This window comes from Columba livia, chromosome 2, assembly GCF_036013475.1.
Source record: "Columba livia isolate bColLiv1 breed racing homer chromosome 2, bColLiv1.pat.W.v2, whole genome shotgun sequence".
Classification (NCBI taxonomy): domain Eukaryota; kingdom Metazoa; phylum Chordata; class Aves; order Columbiformes; family Columbidae; genus Columba; species Columba livia.
Genome location: NC_088603.1, coordinates 118,668,998 through 118,687,503, shown reverse-complemented (window position 1 = coordinate 118,687,503; position 18,506 = coordinate 118,668,998). Strand labels below are relative to the sequence as shown.

General features: G+C 36.7%; 1 protein-coding gene across 1 annotated transcript in view; it reads left to right on the top strand.

Annotated features, from left to right (window-relative positions):
* Nucleotides 1-18,506, top strand: part of PRKDC (protein kinase, DNA-activated, catalytic subunit) — an 85,175-nt gene that overhangs the window by 10,908 nt on the left and 55,761 nt on the right. Inside the window, exons 15-36 of the mRNA XM_065053483.1 lie at nt 243-380; nt 666-815; nt 1,261-1,376; nt 2,046-2,205; nt 3,140-3,226; nt 3,598-3,717; nt 4,085-4,244; nt 4,668-4,774; nt 5,774-5,864; nt 7,174-7,337; nt 7,982-8,134; nt 9,302-9,409; nt 10,201-10,427; nt 10,852-10,946; nt 11,965-12,064; nt 13,051-13,184; nt 13,708-13,962; nt 14,883-15,109; nt 16,268-16,476; nt 16,614-16,746; nt 17,783-17,941; nt 18,254-18,457. Coding sequence (XP_064909555.1) covers nt 243-380; nt 666-815; nt 1,261-1,376; nt 2,046-2,205; nt 3,140-3,226; nt 3,598-3,717; nt 4,085-4,244; nt 4,668-4,774; nt 5,774-5,864; nt 7,174-7,337; nt 7,982-8,134; nt 9,302-9,409; nt 10,201-10,427; nt 10,852-10,946; nt 11,965-12,064; nt 13,051-13,184; nt 13,708-13,962; nt 14,883-15,109; nt 16,268-16,476; nt 16,614-16,746; nt 17,783-17,941; nt 18,254-18,457 — 3,297 coding nt within the window. The remainder of the gene's footprint in view (nt 1-242; nt 381-665; nt 816-1,260; nt 1,377-2,045; nt 2,206-3,139; nt 3,227-3,597; nt 3,718-4,084; nt 4,245-4,667; nt 4,775-5,773; nt 5,865-7,173; nt 7,338-7,981; nt 8,135-9,301; nt 9,410-10,200; nt 10,428-10,851; nt 10,947-11,964; nt 12,065-13,050; nt 13,185-13,707; nt 13,963-14,882; nt 15,110-16,267; nt 16,477-16,613; nt 16,747-17,782; nt 17,942-18,253; nt 18,458-18,506) is intronic.

Below are 18,506 nucleotides of genomic sequence, written 5' to 3'. Positions count from 1 at the left end.
CAAAGCTTTTTAATCCTGTTCAGCAGGCTAGCTACAGATTTTCTCAAATAACTGACCACTGAAGGAGAAGAGCTTTAGAGATTTTTTTGAAAGGAGCTGGAAGTTTTGTGTTCTTTTCAGATTGGTTAAATGAGACAGCAAAACATTGCATGTTTCTACCTGCAAAAGTTATTTTGCATTGTATTTTGGCTTGCGTCAGGTACGTGCATATGCAGTGTTTCTGAAAAATACTATCTTTTCAGGATTTTTTTGGAAAAGGAACTTCTGGATCCGAAGACTCACGTGAAGCTGCAGAGGTTGAGACAGGGAGGTGGAAAGTACCAACGTATAAGGACTATCTGTATCTCTTTAGAAGTCTACTGAACTGTGACACGATGAAGGTAAAAGCATAGTTAACGTGGAATTACAAAAGGAAAAGTAATCCTGAGTCTTATTGCTGCTTTTCTTACCCTAGACTTTTTCCAAATGTCATGCTGTAGAAGAGCTGTGTTCTGGATTTAGTTGGATTTTGTGACTGATAAATGGTTTAAACAGAGGTGAATTCAGGCTTCCATACCCAAGGAACATCTAAAGCCAAGTTCTCTGAATCATTCAAATCTTGGTTGTAAATTCAAAGAATAATTCTCATTGGTGTTTTGAAATGTGAACTTTTTCCTCTTACAAAGGAATGCGTTTTTGAAGATGAAAACTTTCTTACTGCAAATACACCGTTGCAGTCCTTGAATCGCTTGCTATATGATGAACTTTTAAAATCTATTTTGAAGATTATTGAGAAGTTGGACCTGACTGTTCAGAGACTGGATGTTAATGAACAGGTGAGTCCTAATGAGTTGTCCATTAATTTCTGTTGTGGTAGGGGAACCAAAATCACATTACCTGTTTTGTTTTCATTATGCTTATATAGCTTCTCATAGCATCCTTGAGGTAATATTGATACTAGTCAATGTTTTTCTACGTATTTCTGGATATCGCATTGCAGCGTTAGGAAGTGAGAACATCAGAATTGGAAAAAGTTCACAGGATCTGTGATGCCTGCTCTGTTGTCTAGTAGTCGTGATTTTTCTACTTGTTTTTTCCTTACGAGCAAGCATCCCATATTATTGCTTTGAATTATTGATGTGTCAATTATTAGTCATTTGTCTATGTCAGACCAGCTAGTAGCAGCTAGAAAAACAGGAGACTGTTTATCTGGAGAAAGAGGTGTACATGCTTTCTGTGTTGTCACAGATCCAGTGTTCTTGCTTCAATATTTGTTTTCAGGATGAAAATGAAACTGATGGTGCTTTGGTTGGGCCTACTTCTGACCCTGCTTCAAACCTGCAGCCAACAAAGCCAACAGACTTCATTGCCTTTATAAATCTAGTGGAATTCTGCAGGTATTTATATGTTTTTATGTAGTTCGCAAGTTACAAAGTGGTTGGAAGAAATTTAATGAGAGATTTATTTATTTATGGCTGTTTCTGACTTGATGACGGTATACCATATTTCAAAATGCACAGGGTAATTAGCAGGAAGACAGTAAGTATGTTTCAGTCATCTGGGTGATAAATGAAAACATCCTCACTCATCAGCTCAGTTTTGTTTCATTATTTGGGTTTGTCTTTTAGTGTATGTTGTAACTTTTATACTGGCCGTGTAACCTAAATACTTAAGACACGAGAAATAGTCTTCATAAAGTAGTACAGGGCATTATCTGAAAGGTATAACATTGTCTGCCTGTGAAGGTCCAGTCTCTTTCTTGCAGCAATACTGCAGTATGTCTCAGTAATGAAATGTGAAATGTGTGTATCTGTGTTTATAGAAATTTAATAATGAGAAAGAAATGGCTTTGCACTGTAAAGCAAAATAGAAGTCTTCCAATACCTCACAAGGCAGCATGTCATTATTCCCTCATTGCCTTTGGAGCTGGTCTGTTATAACAATAATTATCTTTCCTGTATGGACTGGAAAAATTAAAAAAAATAAATATTTTGTTCAGGTTTGGGTGGGTTTTTTGGTTGTTGTCTTTATTTGTTTTCTTTATGCTTTTTGTTCATCTGTTTTAGAGAGATACTTCCAGAGAAGCATGTTGAATACTTTAACCCGTGGGTATATTCCTTTGGTTACGAGCTTATTATACATTCAACGAGACTACCTCTTATTAGTGGATTCTACAAGCTGCTTTCTGTTACGATGAAAATTGCCAAGAAAATAAAATACTTCGAGGTGAGATCTCTTTTCCTAAGAAAGGCGTCACATGTTACATTAATGATGATGCAGTTCTTTATATGTAAGATTTTTATGCACAATGGAAAATAGTTCATTGAAAGTGTTAGCCGGTTGTTTCAAGTGTTTGTTGCATCCTTTCCCTCTGTAGTCACAAGCACAGAGAAGGTCAAAATTTAGATGAGAAGCCGTTTCTGAAGAGACACTGTCCATGTGTAGTGATTTTTCTGAAATCTTGAGCTGGATGAGATGGGAAACACGCTTTTAGTGCAGGCAGTACGGAAGACAGCTTGGGTATCAGAAACAATCTGACCAGAACAGCAGAGATGCGAATGGGCTAATTACTCAACTTCTGGAGTATAGTTGCGTTCCACTCACTGATCTCTACCAGAAATATGATGCTCTGTTGGTAGATGCACCATTTGCGGTATGGAAGCTGTTGTAAAGTGACGATTCTTCATCCCATCGTGTGTAGCCCACCACAGAGTCCAGGACTGACCCTGTCACTGCTAGTGACAGCACCAAGTGAAGGAAATCTGGGAGCTTACTGGTATAAATGCTTCAACTGTAGATGGTGTTGTGAATTGCTGTTTTCTTATTCCACGTGTATTCTTGCAACCTGGGTGTCCGCTATTTTTTTCTTCTTTTATGATTTGTTAGATAGAAGTGCAAGGAGAAGAAAATTAAGCCATTGGAAAGTTATTTTTCCGTCCGATGTATCTTGCTCATTTGGGGTAATACTAAGAGTATTCCAAAAAGGAGATGGTGTTAGTGTTAGTTTCTAAACTTCGAGGGAATGAACATATGTTTCACGTTATCGCTGATAGAGATTCCATATTAGACAGTGTATTTATTCTGAGTTCAACTTGTAGTTCGTGTTTGTAACCTGTACTACATTTTTTAACGCTGTTGACTTGTGTTTTCTGTTTGGTAGGGTGTCAGTCCACAGAGTGTCAGAAAATGTCCTGAAGACCCAGAAAAAAGGTCTTGCTTTGCACTGTTTGCAAAGTTTGGAAAAGAGGTAAGTTATTTTGCTGGCTAACTTTCTTAGTCTGAATATAAGCATAAACGACTCAATCAAAATTATACCTTCTGGGAAATCTTACATATATGATGGAAGTAGTCTGACTTTTTGAATTATGCAACATAGCAGGATTGTAAGATGTTTCTCTGAATGTTTTTTTCTTAATGTCAGAAGAGGTATCTTGGTCACTTACTGATTTACAATTGCAAAATAAGTGTATAATTGTACATTAAATACTTCCTGGTAACGATCTGCATGTGAATGAGTTTCTAATGTTGGTTTTGTGTATTTTACATGGAGATTGATATAGCCAAATCAAGATCTTATAAAGTTTATGATTGTTTTTGACCTATTTATCTCAATTCTAGGTTACAGCAAAAATGAAACAGTATAAGGATGAGTTGTTGGCTTCCTGTCTGAATTTTTTGCTCTCTTTACCACATGAAATCATCATGCTTGATATCAAAGCATATATTCCTGCGCTGCAGGTGGGTCAAAGTGATGTACAGTTTACATCTTTTTTCTAAAGCACATACAAAAATGCTGGAGCAAAGTTAATATCCTGTTGAGCAAGTAAGATGACCATTAAGCTCTGCATTATCTTCAGTGGGATAGAATACAAACGACTTGAATTTATGGATAAGTAAGTAAATTGTCAGACTTTACTATTGTTAGTGCGAGTGTTGCAATATAATACATATCTCCTGTGCTGATCTTGAGTGAGTTGTTAAGCAGGCAAAAGTTACTAAGAAGGAAGATGTATTAGATGTTAAATGCTTGCAAATGTGTTTTTTCCCTTCAAATTATAGCAGTCACTAAAAATGAAAGACTGTTGGTTTTATATTTGACATGTAGAATGCATTTAAGCTGGGCCTTAGCTGTACCCCAATGGCCAATCTGGGACTGGATGCCTTAGAAGACTGGTCAGCTCACATCCCCAGACACATAATGCAACCTTACTACAAGGATGTTCTGCCTCTTCTTGACGGTTATTTGAAAAACTCTGCGTCTACAGGTACCTACAGGCAATAGTTTTTTAGTCTTGACGGAGAGGAAAATAAATTGTTCGTAGTTATGCTTAGAGGCATGAATGTGACCTACTTTTTGTCTATATTGTGTTTCTAGTGATTGGAACAATGTAATTTCTTTTACATACAAAAATTCAGCTTTTTTTAAAAAATAGGATTTGTTACTGCTGAACAACCATGAATTTTAGCAATTTTCTTGATGATTTGTCCTTTGTATTCTTAAATCAGCTGATTTTTCACTAATAGAGACTTCCTTAACTTGAAGATTTAAAATGAAAGAATAATTGTCACATTAAAATACAAACTGAGGGGCAAAACCAAGGTGGGTTTTATTAAAGAAAATATGAGTTGATGCATGAGGTGCAGGTAAAATAAGCTGGTATTAATACGCTGGTTTTTTTGTTGGTCAGCTGAATCCCAGAATAACTGGGAAATAAGGAAACTTTCTCGAGCAGCCCAGAAGGGATTTAACAAAGTTGTGATACAGCGTTTAAGAAAAGCAAAGACTTTTTCGTGGGTAAGAACACCGATTCTTTTTAGAACTAAATGTGAGTTAATCATCTCCCTCAGTTTCTCTTTGTTTCTTACATACATAGCTTTTTTTTTTTTCCTGAGGGTTGTTTCTGCCTTAGATAGTTCAGTGAGTTGCACACTGCAGTGTGGCTCAAAGAGTTGTTACACCAGCACAGCTGGAAAGATCTTATATTTTAGGATGAGAATGGAAATGAAGCAGGGAAATGGAACTGAAGAAATCTTATAAGTCTGCATTGCTGCCCAGCTGAAATATTGTGCAAACAACAATTTAACTCCTTACACCTAAAATCAGATTCAAGCTTAGAAAGGGTGCACTGTGTAAATTTTGTCAATATGTAGCTTTTTATTTTTTTTTAACTAACTTTTGTATTGTTCCATAGTTTTAGAAGTCAATTATACTGATTATTTTGACCAGTGGCTTCTCAAGTAGCTTAAAATAAGTGTAGTTTTGTTTGTATATTCTGCTGTGCAAACTAGCTTGGAATAGACCTTTTTTGGGCATGAAATTAATAGTTATTTGTGTGTGTATATATATATTTTTTTTCTAGTCTTTAGCAAAATGAGTGAATTTTATGGGCTGAATGAGGCTTATGAAAATTGGCTGACTGCTTGCACATAGATACAGGATCTAAACTTTAAATTCTGGGATTAAAGCACAGGAAAAGCATAATTTATACTTCATATTTCTTTCAATTTTTTAGACTACTACATTATTATACAGGTGTGTGTTAACTGTGATGATAAAATTTTATAACCTTTACTTGAGAAATGGCAACTGAAAGGCCACAAAATGTGATGAATATGCTTCCCCTCTTTTTCTGATGGAATTAAAACTGTTTTCATTTGATGTAGTTCTCCTCACCACAGGTTCTTTATCTATGTGTTAATATATTAATTAAACCTGCATTTACTATGTAAACCAAGTTTTTTTAATATATAGAAGTAACTTTCTTCACTAATACAAATCTGTTGAATTATTTAGGATGACAGTTCCTCTTTGGAAGCAGTAAGGGTTAGAGTTGCACGCCTTCTTGGATCTTTGGGAGGGCAAATCAACCACAACTTAATTACAGGTGAGTGTCTTGTGAGCATAAATAAAAATGTTTACATGCGTCTGTTGTCTCTCGAAAGTTCATTTCAGTGAAGTCACAACATCACTTTGTAGGAATGCATGAGCTTTTCAAGGAAAGCTGGTTTTGATTGCTCTTGCTTAAGCAAAATTGCTTTTATTCAGTTTTGGAGTTCAGGAGGGCAAAGTATGGAATGCAAAAAATTTATAGAAAACTTCAGCTAAAGGCAAAAATTATACACATTAGGATTATATGGTTTTATTTATTCCCCACCTTTGCCCTCTCTCTGCAAAGCTGTTTTAAAACTTTGCCACAAGTCACAACTCAATATGTGTTTCCACCTCTTTTCTAAAATTCCCACTTAATCCAGTTTTGCAGAACTGCAAAAAAACGCTGAATTACTTATTTATGAATTAAAATTCACCGTGCATTCAGTAGGTTTAGGTAGTAGAGCTCAATTGAGCGCCTCCGCCAAAAAAAGTTGTTTGTTCAGTCTGTGAATAAGCTTTATAATCTAATTATTAAATTAAATCAAATTTAAACTAGAATGGGAAAACATACTGTAAGTACCTGACCGTGAGTTTTAAGGGATAAATTCAGCACAAAATTAAGTCTAAAAATTAATCTAGTTGTAAAGAGGTATTATTCTTCTCTTTTAGTGCTTAGAGTTGTTTATTCTGCCTTTACAATCAATTGTGTTTCCACTAAGTGCTTCTCTATTGCTATTCAGAAATATGGGGGAAAGTAACTTTATTCCCTGGAAATCAAATACAAAGCGTGGTCAGACTTTGTTAACCAAATTAATAAATACGGGCGTATAGAGAGAAAAGGCAGTGATTACGGCAGTTTTCCTTGGAGGACATAGTCATAAATGTTGTTGTTCTCTGTACAGCTGCAGGAGTCTTTATGTTAGATCTGCTTGTCTGAACTGATCTTCAAGAATTGTTTGTAACAGTAGGAGACAAAAGTTCTTACCCATGTATGATTCAGCGCCTTATGAGTTTATAATTGTGTCCAGACATGGAAACTGGAGGCTGCTGGTGCTGTCTCCTGAAATGTTGGCTTCAATTATTTTTTTCCATGTGATGGCTAAATATCTGTTTGGATGTCCAAATAAAGCTGACCTCCTAACGTACTTCTGGTACTTATAACATTCAGTAATTTATAAAGCACTAACGTGTTGTGGCAATCTAGTTGAAGTTGGAAGGTTACCGATTTTTTTTGACTGAGCTACAGAAATACTTGTGTGTATATTATGTAAAAGTTGGTGGGTTGTTTTCTTTTTTTGTTTTGGTGTTTTCAAATGCATTAGCTGCCTCTGCAGAAGAGATGATGAAGAAATGTGTATCCTGGGACACTGAGAAGCGTCTGAGCTTCGCTGTACCATTTGCAGATATGAAGCCTGTCATCTACTTGGATTTATTCTTGCCTCGTGTGACTGAGCTGGCTCTTTCTGCAAGCGACAGACAAACAAAAGTATTGAATTTTTTTTGCATTTATTTTTACGCTAGCTGATAAATACCAATTAAAATAATGTCTTCCTTGTTAAGAAAGATCTGTTTTAATTATTTCATTGATAGCATTGTGCTTCTTTCGTGATGACATTATTCTGAGTGTTTGAAAACCAAGGAGTTGGTATAAGGTTTATCAGACACCATTGTGCTTTGAGAGTTAGACTTACCATAAAAATGAAAATTTAAAACTAGATGATCTTCAGTGTTGTTTGGCCTCCTCCTCATGCCTAGCGTATGGGCTTGTGTGCCCAGTCCAACAGAACACTTCAGCAACTATCTGCTGCTTTGCTGGTTTGGGACATTGGTATCCAAAGACAGTCCAGAATGGAGGTGTCCTTGAAAACGTGATAATAGGTGACTTCCTCAGTGACAATTTCTCCAGCTGAAAAGTGATTGCCCATGACAGAGACTAGAACAGAAGGACAAAGGCCAGTTAGAATGTGTGTGAATTACTTCTGTGAACATGACCTGTTGCTGGAATGGTGATTTAGCACAGATTGGTGTGATTTCTCAAGTACACCTTTTCTTCTGCTTCATTCCTGCCTACAATTTTATCTTCTCTGTGAAAGTAATGGATGCATAACCAAAGGGATTTCTAAATTTCAGGTTGCAGCGTGTGAGCTGCTACATAGCATAGTCACGTATATGTTGGGGAAAGCATCTCAGATGCCAGAAGGATGTCAGGGCCCCCCACCCATGTATCAGTTACATAAGCGAATATTTCCAGTTCTGCTTCGTCTTGCTTGTGATGTAGACCAGGTAAGCAGATTAATTTATAAGCATTTTAGCTTGTTTGAGATACCTCTAAATGCAATAATTCATTTATAATTTTATTTCTAAGTTATCCTGTTGGAAGTTATCCTGACACATGGCCTTTTTTCCCCCTCTCCTCCACTACCCCCTCCCCCATTGTAAAGTATTTTGTAAGCTATGTCAAGGATAGATTTTTCAAGATTGGGGGATAGCATGGGGTGGAATTGGAAGCCTTTTCAAAGACTTCAGTAATGAAGTGTAGTTCACAGGAGTGTACCAGTATATGAGGGTTTCAAGGTTCATTCAAAACGATGTGCTAGTAGCTGCTCTTCACTGCTGTATTTGATTTCTGTGTTTTTCTTTTGCTGTAACTAGTTAATTTGAAGTGAAGTTGTTTATTTCAATATTGGATGGGTGTAAAGCTACAGTCCACAACAAAAGTGTTTGGGAGAGAATTTGTAGCTGCCTGATATAGCTAAGGATTTAATTCAAAAACTAAGCTAAGCATTTAATTCAAAAACTTAAACTTGGTATTTCTCCTTCTCTACACAAAGCAGAATAGACACATAAGTTCAGCTCTACTGAAATAACAGGGTTTATGCCTTTTTAGACTGCTGTTTGGACCTTGGCATCCAGATTTTATTTTTAGACTGAACAAATTTGTGTTCTGTTAAAATATACAAGAAGCCATGTTACCAATTTGAATGAAACCCTTTTTGCTTGCCCATGGCTGAACATAAACCATAGGTAAATAGTGTCTGAATTGTTCCAAACCGATGCACGTTGGGCATACATGCTGTATTATAAGCAAGTATATTTAATAGTTCTTTATGTTATAGAATGAGAGTATTTGATCAGGTTGACTTACAGGTAGAATTGTTGAGATCCTGCAATTTAGAATTATGTTTATGGTAAATATTGAGATTTTAGATCAGAATATAGCTCGAAACCTAAATTCATTGTTTCCTTGGCTGTATATTAGTATATCAGTCCATGGTATGCAGTGTTTTCTGTCTGTCTCAAATATGGGAATGTAATGTGAAGCTGATTGTTAATTTCATAGATCCTTTATAAAATAAGATTATTTTTTAAAATTTTTATATATATTTTAATAGTGAAATGGCACAGAAATATATTAATCCTGGAAATGTGGTTGACTTTTACTCTTTTCAGGTAACAAGACAGTTGTATGAGCCTTTAGTCATGCAGCTCATTCACTGGTTTACAAACAACAAAAAATTTGAAAGTCAAGATACGGTGGTGTTTCTGGAAGCTATCTTGGTAGGTCATAAGTCTTCCTTTTCTTTTCTCTGTGCCATATGACTTTATTTTTAACTAGCATTATTATACTGCTGAAAGAACCAGGTCTCTTGGATCCTTATTTGTCTGAAAGGAGCGCAGGTTATCAATGCTGTGATCTTTTAATGTTTCGTAACTGAGATTTTGATGGATTTATCTGTTTCTCGAACATTCTCAAAATAAAGTAGTGCCTTTAGAGTGCTGATAGGATTAATGCAACACTATTTTTATCATCAGTGTACACAAGGAACTACTGAACTTTTTCCCCTGCTCTGAATGAAAGTTACTTTTGATGTGTGCTTAATTTTCCTCTAAGCTTATTTGCTTTCACCAGGAGCAAACGGGTTAAATTTAGAACTGGCTTTTGCACTGACCTAAAGTAGCTGGAAGCAAGATAGATCAGGAGGTTTTGCAGTGCTTTTTGTAAATTTTTTTGTCAATTAATGTTGCCACACCACTTCTAAAGCAGAGGAAACTGGCTCATCAGAGAATAAAATTACTTAGACAGGACTTCCAGACCGCTCAGTAGCTGAGATGGGAATAGAAATCCTGATCTTTGCACCCTAATCCACTGCTGTGAGGGCTGGAAATGCTCCCTCTTCTCTTAGATAATAGTAGTTTTGAGGCTATTACGTCTGGGAAAGTGTGAGTACATTTTTTTTTAACTTAGAAATAATACTGTGTAAATAAGCAGCTCTAATAACTGCACTAAGACAGTGCCCTTTTCTTTTTTTTTTTCAGTCTTGTAATGAAATAATGTTGTGTAATTTCAGAGTGGCATAGTGGATCCAGTTGACAGCACTTTGAGAGATTTCTGTGGTCAGTGCGTGCGAGAATTTTTGAAATGGTCTATTAAGCAGACAACACCGAGACAGCAGGAGAGAAGCCCAGTGAACACCAAGTCTCTTTTTAAACGGTTGTATAGTCTTGCTCTCCATCCTAGTGCTTTCAAGAGACTGGGTGCAGCACTTGCTTTTAACAGCATCTACAGAGAGTTCAGGTGAGCGAACAGAGCTTGGAACAGTAGCTAACTTGGACTAAAGGTTCAAGGAAATAAAAAGAATTGCACGTAGAACTCAAATAGTCACCCACTGGCACTCATTCTATTCATAAGTAAAATAGCTGTAAGATTGAGTTACTCAGTTTATTAATTTTTAATTTTAATCTTGTAATTTAGGCCTTCTGCAAGTGGGGAGTGTAGAAGTGTAGATTTCTGTTGCCAGTTTATGGGAAATTATTTATGCCTTTAAAAGGTGATCAGTGAATCTTCATTGCTGTTCTTTTAGAGGGGTTTGTGCATATATTTTTGTACAAACATCTTGTGCAGTTTATCTCTACAATGGTTTAGTTCGGTTTTTAATTAGAATTTCACACTCAGTGCTGCTTCTACTCATGTTTCTCATATTTATTCCTGTTTTTTAAAGGGAAGAAAATTCTCTGGTGGAGCAGTTTGTGTTTGAAGCATTGGTTGTATTTCTGGAAAGTCTAGCCTTAACCCATACAGATGAGAAATCATTAGGTGAGCTATAATTAATTAACTATGGAATTAAGAAAAGTCATCCTGTTCTATCTTGAATTAAAAACAGAAAACTAAACCAAACCATGAATGTATAACTGGAAGAAAAGTAAATGTGCCTACTTTTGTAACAAAAGAAGAATGATTTTTCATTAGTGATGGAAAGGTCCTTTGGTATCTAGTTAGGAACTCTTTGAATCAACGCCTTGCAACATATAAAGATGGAAGATTTTGTGCTCAAGAGGAAGAACCTTTTCACATTTGCTATGATTTACGGTTTTATGGTAATACTGAAAATGCTAGTGGTGCTTTTGATTGGAGTTTTGGTTTTGCAGTTACATATTGTAAAAATGTGGCTTGATGAGAATATTGAAGTCTACTCTTCTATATTTTAACGTATTAAATATATTAAATACTTACAAACAATATTAACAAACTAAATGCTTCAAAAATTGGCATTTCTCTGTATTCTGTGGAAGATTTCCATGGTTTTGTAGTGCTCTTTCCTGTTTGCATTGTCATTTTCTACAACAGTATGTAGCTGTGTGAAGAATCTGTCATCTTCCACAGTATTAATGATTTTTCAGTAAACTTGCTCTTCTCTTATTTTTTTTTTCACCCCCAACTCGAAGTTTCATCAATTAATAGTAATTAGAACATAAACCAAAAGAAAGCTGATGTTACAAATATCTATTTATTTCAGAGAAATAGTCCAGGATATCGCAGAAGAAATATTTGTATGGGAAAATTGTAGTTTCTCTAAGCACGAGCACAGAAAATAGAATACAGAGTCTTACAGCAGAGGCCTCATGATCGGCTCAGGCCGTGTTGATCTGTCTGGTATTTTATGGTCTTGTTCTGTGGCCTTGAAAAATTTACTGTAGAAGCACAGAGTAGTGGAGGCGATAGACATTATCCTTTGTGTAAGTCTCTTGCACCGTTTCTGTAGTGATAATATCTTGATTCATTTAACTAAGTCAGTAGCATTTATTTATACATGTCAATTCTCTCTTTCTAACAGGTACCACTCAACAATGTTGTGATGCTATTAATCACCTGAAGCGCATAATTAAGCATAAAGCACCTTCTCTGAACAAGGAAGGAAAACGGCGAGTGCCACGGTCAGCAATTTACCGTTCTTTTGCTTTTCAAATATTAAATTTTGGTTAATGATGTACATCGTTCCATTAATACTTAAGGATGAATAGAGAATTCATCTTGTGACTGTCACTGATAGTGATCTCCTGATATGTCTGTTGAACCATTGGTGAGAAATGTTGGACATGATAAAAAAGGGTCATAATGGACATTCTGTATTCCAGTGTGGTGAGCCTGGAACAGAGAACTTTCTTTAGTTTGTTAAGAACAGAAGGGACGGAAAAGCAGATGTTCCTCATGGCAGCATTTATAACAACATTAGCACTGGTGTTACAAAGCATTTGGAGGAAACTCCTCCCAAGTCTCTTTTTTTAATTTTTGTTGCTGTAAGTGTTAGCAGAAGTAGAACAAGCTGCAGCAGGATTATCAGTGATTAAAGAGAGGTAGTGAAAAAGGTCAAAGAAGCAAGAATGGATTCAGTATCAGGCTGGATGAAGCACTGGGTCACCTGCTCTGATGGCATAGCTGAGCCGCCTTTGAGCAGGAGGTTGGACTAGAGACTTCCTGAGCTCACTTCTGACCTGAATTATTCTGTGACCCTAAAGAAATAGGCAAGTGGAGTCTGGGACTTAGGTCACTGCTGTGGCACATGGTAAGTTAGGAAACTGGATAATTAGGGACGGGGGAAATTCTGTGGGCTTATTTAAGATTTAGTCTCCATTTTTATCTTTTTGAGATGTACAAAGAGAAGGAAAGAGACCAAATTCTGCCTTTTAAAATTTTTCTGCAAAGATTGTGCTCTGGGGATCCATAACAGAGTGGGGGCAAATGAGAGCAGTGCAGGGTGTGCTTGTTGAAGAGCTCTTCCTTGTCGTGCTGATGGGTTGTGGTTAGATAGATACAAGACATGCATAATGCTTGGGAAACATTTTGATTTTTTTTCAACTGGAAGAATGTGGCTTCTTGGTAGATGTCAAGAGGACTGTTAATCCCTAATATTTTTGTGCAGAGGATTTCCAGCTACTAAGTCAGTGTGTCTTCAGGACGTTGTCATGTGGCTCTTAGTGCAGTGTGGACGACCGCAAACAGAGTGCCGACATAAATCTATGGAGCTCTTCTATGAATTTGTTCCTTTATTACCAGGTATTGTAAGTCACAGTGCGCTATTATCTTTGCTTTCTAGATGCTGTGCATGCCTTACGTCTGTGTTTTCTGTGCAAAGTACTGATTACCAGAAAAACTGGTTTTGAAGTAAATGTTCACTCAGTGCTGTTAAATAGAAACTGAGTGGTGGCTCATATTGGAAATCAAATACTGTGAGAACCTCAGGGGTTCTGGGAGGTTTGTAAGCATAGAAGATGGTATTATTGCGAACTTTGCTCTGGCCAGGAGAGAGAACTCACAGGCACAGAACTGCTGTTATATCCAGCTATGAAGTCAGTATTTGCTGATTGGAAACTTGTGGGAGCATCTCACAAATTGGCCTCTTCCTTGTGGGTCATTTAAGTACCATGACTAAGGCTGGACCAGAACCAATAATTTCTCCACTAGAAGATCCAGTTTAAAACATAAAGTTTAGGCGTATCAGTCCATTTGCCTCTAATTCCTTGCTAGTTTGAAATGTGTGTTTCTTAGAGAATTTATATATCTGGTTTTATTTCTACAGGAAACAAGTCTCCATCTTCTTGGCTGGCTGATGTTTTGAAAGAACAAGATGTTTCTTTCCTCATTAACAAATTTGAAGGAGGTGGCAGCGATGCTAAAAGTCCATCTGGGATCCTTTCTCAGCCAACACTCCATGGAATGCAGGAGCCCTTCAGTTTACAGACTGTCATGCGCTGGATGGATATGTTCTTAGCAGCGCTGGACTGCTACAATACGTTCTCTGAGCTACGAATGATCAAACCTCATGAAATACTGTGTGAGCAATTCACTGTTGCATTAGGTTAATTCATGTCTGTTACGCAAAGTCCATCCAAGATGAGTTCTTACCTTGGAATTTAAGTTTTTTTTTCTTAAATGTGGAGTTAATGAATTTTACAACCTCTTCCAAAGGTTTCAGTGGCAGTTGTTGTACTGGACGTTCTTTGATGCAGAAATACATTGTTAATAGTGTATCTTAAAATGTTTCCTTTTAGTCCTGGATATATACCTTTTAAATTTCTGTGTGTCAGTCATCAAGTCACCAGCAACTTCTTTTACTAAGAGATTTATTTTTCTTAATTTAAATCTCTCCAAAGCCGTTTACCTGCTCTTTATTAATGTCTGAAGGGAGTTATTGGAAAGCAATGAAAGAAGTCCCCTTTTCACTTCAGGCCCTGTACATTTCCTTTCTTCAGTTCCTGGTGTTTCAGTGGCATCAGGTCCAAAAGCTTCGTATTTGAATTTGGAGCAGGTGCATAGTAGTATCCTGTGTAGCCACTGAGTCTCTTAAAAATCTTTTTCTTTCAATTATTCATGCGGGTCTTGTAGAAGTTCTAGATAGTCTGTCTGTGTTGTCTCTGTCTTGGTTTAAAACAATACTGTAAGGTCATTGTTGGATGCAGTTAACGTAGGGCTAAATTATTCATAACTAGGGATATAAAAGTCTTATGCTTTCTGTTACACATGCCTAAATAATCATTGTTAATAAGTGCTTGTAATGATCAGTAAGTAGAAGGCTACCCTTCATTGCCCAGAGTGTTAATGTTTGAAACTGGCACATGACTATTGGAAAACACTGGTGTGAGATGTAGTGGCTTTCCGTTTGTTATCTCCATTCAACTGTTTTCTTCCCAACGCAAAGTATTTTTAAAAGTTGAGAGCTGCTTTATCCCTTCAACTTAGTCTGTTTCTTCTTAGGTGTAGATGAAAGATCTTCATTCCTGGAAGCTGTGCAGTTCTTCCTTGAAACTATTGCTCTGCATGATATCCATGCAGCAGAGAAGTACTTTGACTGCAGTTCGAAGGGCAGCACATTCAGTCCACAAGAGAAAGATGTGTATAACTACAGCAAGTGTACAATTATAGTTCGAATCATGGAGTTTGTCACCATGATCCTGGAAACGTGCCAGCAGGATTTCTGGAAGGTAGGCACTGAAATATATGGTGGATAAAAGATAAAAATATATAGTTAAAGATTTGTATTTTTCATTGTGAGGTTAGTTTACTGGAGAACATCATTTAGCAGCGCTTTAATTGAAACTGATGACTAAGTGTTGCAAACTGTTACGGTCTTTGCGTGTAAGTGAAAGGAATTATATTGCACAGATGAATTTTAGTTGTTGATGTAGTTTTGATTAGAGGAACTAATATTTCCTGTTTATTCCAGCTGTATGTTGACTGTGAGATTGTCGTTCTATATGGAGTACTTGCAATTAATATTTCTTGCATGTCTTAGCAAGTAGCCATTGATAGGACAAGAGGAAATGGCTTCAAGTTGCAACAGGAGGTTTAGATTGGATATTAGGAAAAATTTATTCCCAGAAAGTGTTGTCAGGCATTGGAACAGGCTGCCCAGAGAACTGGTGGAGTCACCATCCCTGGAGGTGTTTAAAAGGCATTTAGATGAGGTTCTTAGGGACATGATTTAGTGCTAGAGTTAGGTTAAGTTACGGTTGAGCTCGATGAACCTGAAGGTCTCTTCCAACTGAGATTATTCTATGATTCTGTGACTTTTGATGGCCTTCAGTGTGTGGAGATGATAACTGCTTAAAAGGCAGAAAGGAAGCTTGTGGCAATTCTTTTTTGAATTCAGTATAGATACTCAGGTCTCTCCATTTGCCTAGCTTTAGTGCAATATAAACTGTATTTAACTCTATGAAGTGTAACACTTATGAGTCTTTTCTAAAATTTACTCTGCCTGTTTAGTTCTGAGACTGTGACTGTCTCTTGTTTTAAGTTACTCTCTAAGTGTGCACAGAGGTGTGCCTCTGGATTTCAAGGTGATTACAGGTGTATAATCATGACTGAAACAGGTCTATGCGGACATAAAAGATCTTATGTGCAGTTTGAGGTAACATATTCTATGTATATTTTTATAGATACCTAATTACTGTGTATTAGAACGATTGATTGAAAGTCAAACATTTCATAGAGAAAGAGAATTTGTATGTAGTGCTAAGTTACTGTTCAATGTTTTGTTTCATTTTAGATACAAGGACTAATGATACTTTATGAAGAACAAAATAGGAAAATCTAAATGGATTTTTAAATAAAGCTTTTATTTAATGTTTTATTCTTTCTAGCTACTTGAGAAGGAATTGCTTAATGCAAACCTTATAGAGCTTCTGGTGATGACAGTGTGTGATCCATCGCACGTAGGCTTTAACATAGCTGATGTGCAAGTCATGAAGAATCTCCCGGATATCTCAGTAAGACTCATGAAAGCTTTGATGAAATCTCCCTACAAGGAATCTTTGAAACTGTGCATAAAGAAAAGAATCACACCACAAAGGTAAGCAGGGGCTTTCTGGTAAGCATGAATCCCAAACAAATGTGAGAAATGGTGAGAAATAAAGTAAATAACGTTGTGTACAGTTACGTGTGGCGCTCCCCACCAGTGTAATGTTGTTGCTTCTCATTTTTCTTTAGCCTTGAGGACCTTTGTTCTGTGGATCTGTTTAATTCAGATGCACGTTTTGATCAAGTTAGGTTAAGTGCTGTCCTCTCTGCCTGCAAGCAACTCCAGAAATCTGGCCTGCTCCATTCTGTTCTTCACAATCAGGTAACTGTTTATCCAGAAAATAGTGGTGATCTTTGCCTGTGTAAAAGGACAATATGAAAACAGAGAATAGATCAGATGAAGTTGTGTAAAATGAGATCAGCAATGAAGAGCTGGTGTTGAATAGTATCAGAAATAAATGTTTGATGTTTACTCTACAAAACTGAGTAGCACAATACTGAAGTCAGAATGATCTTCATAATTCTGTCTTTCTGCAATTTCCAGGCCCTGGAAGCAACCAGAATCTACTTAAAACTTCCTTCTAGTGATCTTCACAAGACTGAAAGCTCAAAAAATCAGGATTTACTATCCCATAAAGGAGCCATTTTTCACACATTTTTAGACAGAGAACATTCAAAGTGATGGGGGACAAATTAGAAAATGAATACTTTCCAGCTTATCAGAAGCAATATAGTGGCTCTGAGTTGTAGGAAAACAGGGTGGAGAACAGATGGGGGTAGGGGTCTAGGCTAAATTACTCAAAAGAATTATTTCTACTAAGTTCTGATTGTAGTCAGTCTATTTTACTTTGGGCAATTGAAGGAAATCAGGCTCTGCAACAGCTGCAAGGACTGAGAATTTGGTGAGCAATATATATATTGAGGAAGTAACAAAATATTTACTGTCTCTGGGGTGTTTGTCCTATATCCTCTGTCTGAAGAAAAGCTAGAGCGGTGTCTGTAGGCTGGTGATACTAAAAAAGCTGAACGTTTTACCTTTTGTGGCCCACACATTGTCGCTAAGCTGTTCTTTTTTATTTCTGTAGTAGTGTTATCTGAAAAAAAAATGAGCAGGACAGGAATCTTTTGAAGATTTTTCAAATTCCTGTTAGTTCATTCTGAACTTAGTATACAGGTTACCTGGTTATAAAATCTTTTTCCTCAGTTAGAATGGTGTCTTGTCATGGTATACTTGCATCGCTTTATAAGAAGATAACCTGGAGTTCAAGTGTTTTCATTAGCTACACAGGTGGATTGAAAAGCCTTTTTTTTTTTTTTTCAGCTTATATTAATTGTAACTTGTTTGTTTATTTTCATAGGATGGAGGGTCCCATTTCTCAGTTGGCTCTAAGCTTCTTTCAGTTGTTTATAAAAGTATTGCACCTGGGGATGAAGGGATAGCTCTTCCATCGTTAGACATCAGCAGTAAGCAATTAGCTGATAGACTCCTGCAGCTAGCCTTTGCTATTGATGACCAGGTAGGATACAGTTCTCTGCTTGAAATATTGAATCATCATTTAGTACTTATCACCGGTAATCTTCTACTCACGTTTTGGGTAGATACGGCTGATGTTTTTTTAATAACCCTACAGAGGAACTATAAGTATTCTTTGGCTTAATTGGGTGACAATTTTAGATAACAAGCATTTCAATGTTCTGTTTGTGCTTTCTTTTGTGCTTTCTGGTAACATAAGAGTTTGGGATGTAAGCTTTTAAAAACTCATGTGCTTTTGTAAGAAATGTGTGGAACTTAATGTGCTTGAGATAACTCTGTACCTTCATTTTCACAGTGTGAGGAGCTGGTGAGTCTGCTGCTGAATACAGTGGTGTTATCTGTGCCATTATCAGGAGCATCCCAGAAGAACCTCATCAATTTCTCTCATGGACAGTATTTCTACAGCCTGTTCTCAGAAACCATCAATCAACAGCTGCTGAAAAACCTGGATGTAATCGTAGTCCAGCTTATGGAATCATCTGTCAGCAATCCCCAAATGGTATTAGACTTTTCTTTAAAAGGGCAAAGTCAAATGTGAATGTTAGAAG